The sequence below is a fragment of the Lactuca saligna genome, chromosome 6 (genome assembly GCF_052625555.1).
Source record: "Lactuca saligna cultivar CGN05327 chromosome 6, ASM5262555v1, whole genome shotgun sequence".
Taxonomy (NCBI): Eukaryota; Viridiplantae; Streptophyta; class Magnoliopsida; order Asterales; family Asteraceae; genus Lactuca; species Lactuca saligna.
This window is the reverse complement of record NC_136422.1, coordinates 153,751,201-153,755,736: the sequence shown is the minus strand read 5'-3', so window position 1 is coordinate 153,755,736 and position 4,536 is coordinate 153,751,201. Positions and strand designations below refer to the sequence as shown.

The following is a 4,536-nucleotide window of genomic DNA, read 5'->3' as shown; positions in this document are numbered from 1 at the left end:
AAAATCAAACGAGGGAAGAGACGAAGAAGATGTATGTATAGCAGTATAGGGTGGGGGTGGGATATACCCCTTTTTTACTTTTTCTATAACTTATAAATAGTTAAAATGTAATGAAAACAATTCTAAATATATATATATATATATATATATATATATATATATATATATATATATAATGGCAATAAGGTCATTTTATATCTATCAGGGGTGAAAAACATAATAAAACCAAACCAAAAGGATTGTATGAGTGCAAAGAACAAAGTTAGGAACGAAACGCATAATTCTAACTAGAAACCATAAGGAATTTACTCTAAAAGAATAATAAAAATACAAACTCTCATATAAAATATAAACTAAACATGCATCATTTAAATTCCAAATACAAATTATCATACGAAATCCAAATTAAACATACATCATTTAAATCTCAAATACAATTTATCTTACAAAATCCAAATATAAATTATCATACAAAATACAAAAACATAATAAAAATCTTACATATGGGTTTTGTTTTAATAAAGCTAGAACGTCATAAAAATTCATATGTTGTTTTATTTTTCAAATTTTATACTTAAAACTCATATAACAATATAAAAAGGCAAGGACCATTACTAGATTATAATTTTCATTCTAATTTTCCTCTTCACAAGCAGAAAGCCACCCTTCTATTTTGTCCATGATTTCCTTTTGACTCACAGCTTCAACCTTTACTTTACCAATATGTCCTTCAATGCTCGCCAAAAGTTCACTAGGATCCACCAAAATTATATACCACTTACCATAATCAATCATTGCATTGGATTTATCAATAATTCTACTAAGATCAGGTTCAATATGAGTATTGAAACATATATCTTCTAATTCAAACCTTCATTCCATGACCATTTCTCTCATTCGACTCGTTTTCATTTTATTCTACCTCTTAACTTTTTGGTAGACCTGTCCATGGAGCGGGTTTTAACCCTGATTCGCTCCAAACCTATAAGAACTTTACGGGTTTTGATTGTAATTTTTGATTCGTTTATCGGTTTACAACCCATACCCATTTACCCTTTTATTAAATGGGTTGGGTATGGATCATTATCGATTCCCTCCACTTATAATCCGTCTCATATATATATATATATATATATATATTGTAACATCCCGAAATAGCAAGAGTTGTGTGGAAGGGCTAAAAGTGTAATTTGGGAAGGAGTGACTCGTCGAGTCCATGGATGGACTCGGTGAGTAGAGTCGCGACTTGGTCGCGTGTTAAATAGCCGACTCGGCGAGTCATTGAGATTTTTATTTTATTTATATTGGGTTTTTAGCTTTGAGTTTAGGTTTTGGTTTTGATTTGTTTGATTTCATGATTGATTTTGATTTGATGCAAGTGGTGACCCGTGGTTGTTAGTAGTAGCTGGTGATGACAACACTGTGGTGGTGGTTAGGTCATTGAATAAGAAAGATGAGATGATGATGTTAGATAAGGTTGTTGTTTTGATAATTGAAGTAGTAACTAAAAATATTAATAAAATTGTAAAAAGTAAATATATTAAGATATGTTAGGTATAAACTTAAAGAAAAACTGAATAATAAGTACGAGTTAAAAAAATTAAGATCAAACAAACAAATTATCCAAAACGTCAGGGTGTAATTTGCCAAAGTTTTAACCTCCTTTTGTTGGGGTCTTTTTGACTTTTAGACATATCTGTGGACCCAATTTATGTATTGTTTAGAAGAAAACCACGCATCAGTGGCGCTTTATGGTTTCTTGTTTTCGTTAAACGGTGGTTTTAACTTGTCAACGTCTTGATCGATGGAAACCCGGCAAATCAAAACCTGGTGGTCGGTTTACAGTTTTGGTATATTCACTCCCTCGACCTATAAATACACAAATTTTCAGATTATTCCTTCATATCAAGCAATTAGCAAACTTAATTCTCTGTTTCAGCGATCAGATAACAAGAAGATTAAATGTCGAGCACTAACCAGGTGATTCGATGCAAAGGTAAGCATTTCATTTTTCTTTTGTGATTTCCCTATCAAGAAGAAAAAGTTTGGTACGGTGCTTGATGATGAGTGTAAATGTGACAGCGGCGGTAGCATGGGAAGCCGGAAAGCCACTAGTGATTGAAGAAGTGGAGGTGGCGCCACCCGAAAAAATGGAAGTTCGAATCAAAATCCTGTTCACCTCCCTGTGCCACACCGATGTTTACTTTTGGGAAGCCAAGGTAACCAATCTACTGGCCCTTTTACTTAAATCTCTGTCAAAAACTCAAATCCTGAATCTTCGTTTCCTTCCTATGAACTTTTCAGGGTCAGAATCCCGTGTTTCCCCGAATTTTAGGACATGAAGCTGGAGGGTAAGTTTTATTCTTGTATTAAATAGAAAAGGGTTTGTAATCGGATAAAAAATCTGATCAATTTAAGTGACGTGAACAGGGTCGTGGAGAGTGTTGGGGAAGGAGTGACTGATCTTCAGCCCGGAGATCATGTTCTCCCTGTTTTCACCGGAGAATGCAAAGAATGTGCTCACTGTAAGTCGGAAGAGAGCAACATGTGTGACCTTTTGAGAATCAACACCGATAGAGGAGTCATGATTCACGATCAAAAATCTCGATTTTCCATAAACGGAAAACCCATTTTCCATTTCGTCGGAACTTCAACTTTCAGTGAATACACAGTCGTTCATGTCGGCTGTCTTGCCAAAATCAACCCTCTTGCTCCTCTTGACAAAGTCTGTGTCCTCAGTTGTGGGATCTCAACAGGTAGAAAAACAAATTATAATCAACATTCTCCGATTACAATTCTAATGGGTATTTTCTTAACCTAAATAATCTTCGTGTCTTCAGGTCTTGGTGCTACTCTTAACGTTGCAAAACCTAAAAAAGGCTCATCAGTCGCCATTTTTGGATTAGGAGCTGTGGGGCTTGCTGTGAGTTTTATGGAACTTTTAACTTTCTCAAAAAAGGCTCATTCATGGCCAAAAAATAAAAAGCTAATGATTCTTGTTTGTGATCAGGCTGCTGAAGGTGCAAGAATTTCAGGGGCTTCAAGGATCATTGGAGTTGATCTCAATGCCAACAGATTTGAGCTTGGTAAGATTTTGCTGCATGAAATTGTAAATAAAAACTAGACATATGATATGATTGATGAATCTAATGTAAATTTTTTTGGCTTCAACAGCAAAGAAATTTGGGGTGACAGAGTTTGTGAACCCAAAAGATCACACGAAACCAGTACAAGAAGTGATTGCAGAGATGACAAATGGAGGAGTTGACAGGAGTGTTGAATGCACGGGTCATATTGATGCTATGATATCTGCCTTCGAATGTGTTCATGATGTATGAATTTAATCAATTCATCTCTCACTCATATAATGAATTAATGATTCATGTTTAATTACACAATAACAAACATTGAAAATTTTACAGGGTTGGGGTGTTGCTGTTCTTGTGGGTGTTCCACATAAAGATGCTGTTTTCAAGACAAGTCCATTGAATCTGTTGAACGAAAGGACTCTGAAGGGAACCTTTTTTGGAAACTATAAACCTCGATCAGATATTCCTTCTGTGGTTGAAAAGTATATGAATAAGGTAACCCGTTTTATAGCTTCAAAGTTGAATTATAATAGAATGATGAATTGAAATCTAACTAGTGTTTGGTTGATATGATTTTGTGCAGGAACTTGAGTTGGAGAAGTTCATAACACATGAAGTGCCTTTTTCTGAGATCAATAAGGCTTTTGATTTGATGCTTAAAGGTGAAGGTCTTCGATGTATAATTCGGATGGGAGAATAAATGGAAGGGAAAGTTTTTCAGAATGTTGTATTGTGGTTCATAACATATGACGAGTCTTCTTTGATCTTATTATAGATAACACATCGAGTGCCTTCTTTAATCTTATTATGTATGAATGTATTGGTAATGAAATCCCAATTTTCTCATCATACTGCAGTAGATAGCTTTTTTGTTTTAAAGTTTAATCCTCTTACCGATTTAATAGAACTTGGATGTTAAACGGTTCATGATACGATACTATGCAGACCTTGAACATTTAGCATTCATGTATATCATAGATTCTGCAAAATCGAACATGCAACTCACCTTGGTTTGATGTTTTATTGTCACCTTAAGCTCCATATGTATATAATTACGATTTCTACGCTTTCCCATCTAATATTTTAGTATATGATCACCTCTCTTAATGTAACATCGTGGATTGGATAAGAATAGCAACTATAAATTTCGGTAAATAAATATAAATTAGAATCTAAATAAACATTCATCAAAGTAACAAGTGTATCTTAAAGTCATTATATATTAACACAACTAAGATTGTATAACAACCACTTAGACGTACTAGATGTTTACTTTGGACACAATAATGTCATTGGGTCTACCTCGAGTGGAGTTCAATTGCCCACTTTTTATCTATCAAGGGTATTGTGGTAATGTTGATTTACAAGAACGATGTTATAAGGACGATTAAAAGCAAAGGTGTCGGTTAGAAATTGTCAGGATCGCTATTCATTATCGTATCCCAAG

General features: G+C 34.3%; 1 protein-coding gene across 2 annotated transcripts; it reads left to right on the top strand.

Annotated features, from left to right (window-relative positions):
• The first annotated feature begins 1,817 nt into the window (after positions 1-1,817).
• LOC145000406 (alcohol dehydrogenase 2-like) lies at positions 1,818-3,938 on the top strand. 2 transcript variants are annotated; one of them, XM_078959628.1, is made up of 10 exons: positions 1,818-1,850; positions 1,940-1,996; positions 2,083-2,219; positions 2,305-2,351; positions 2,431-2,756; positions 2,841-2,923; positions 3,011-3,086; positions 3,175-3,332; positions 3,423-3,584; positions 3,673-3,938. In XM_078959628.1, exons 2-10 carry the CDS (start codon positions 1,963-1,965, stop codon positions 3,787-3,789), a joined length of 1,140 nt encoding a protein of 379 aa, XP_078815754.1. In that variant the 5' UTR covers positions 1,818-1,850; positions 1,940-1,962; the 3' UTR covers positions 3,790-3,938. The 2 variants fall into 2 exon arrangements, with proteins under 2 accessions (XP_078815754.1, XP_078815753.1); XM_078959627.1 differs by lacking the exon at positions 1,818-1,850 and having other exon boundaries at positions 1,858-1,996.
• The last annotated feature ends 598 nt before the right edge of the window (positions 3,939-4,536 follow it).

Coding starts and splice junctions, on each gene's coding strand:
- LOC145000406 (XM_078959628.1), top strand. CDS start 1,963: ATGTCGAGCACTAACCAGGTGATTCGATGCAAAG. Junction 2,220..2,304: donor TTTACTTTTGGGAAGCCAAG/GTAACCAATCTA, acceptor TGAACTTTTCAG/GGTCAGAATCCCGTGTTTCC. Junction 3,087..3,174: donor TGCCAACAGATTTGAGCTTG/GTAAGATTTTGC, acceptor TGGCTTCAACAG/CAAAGAAATTTGGGGTGACA.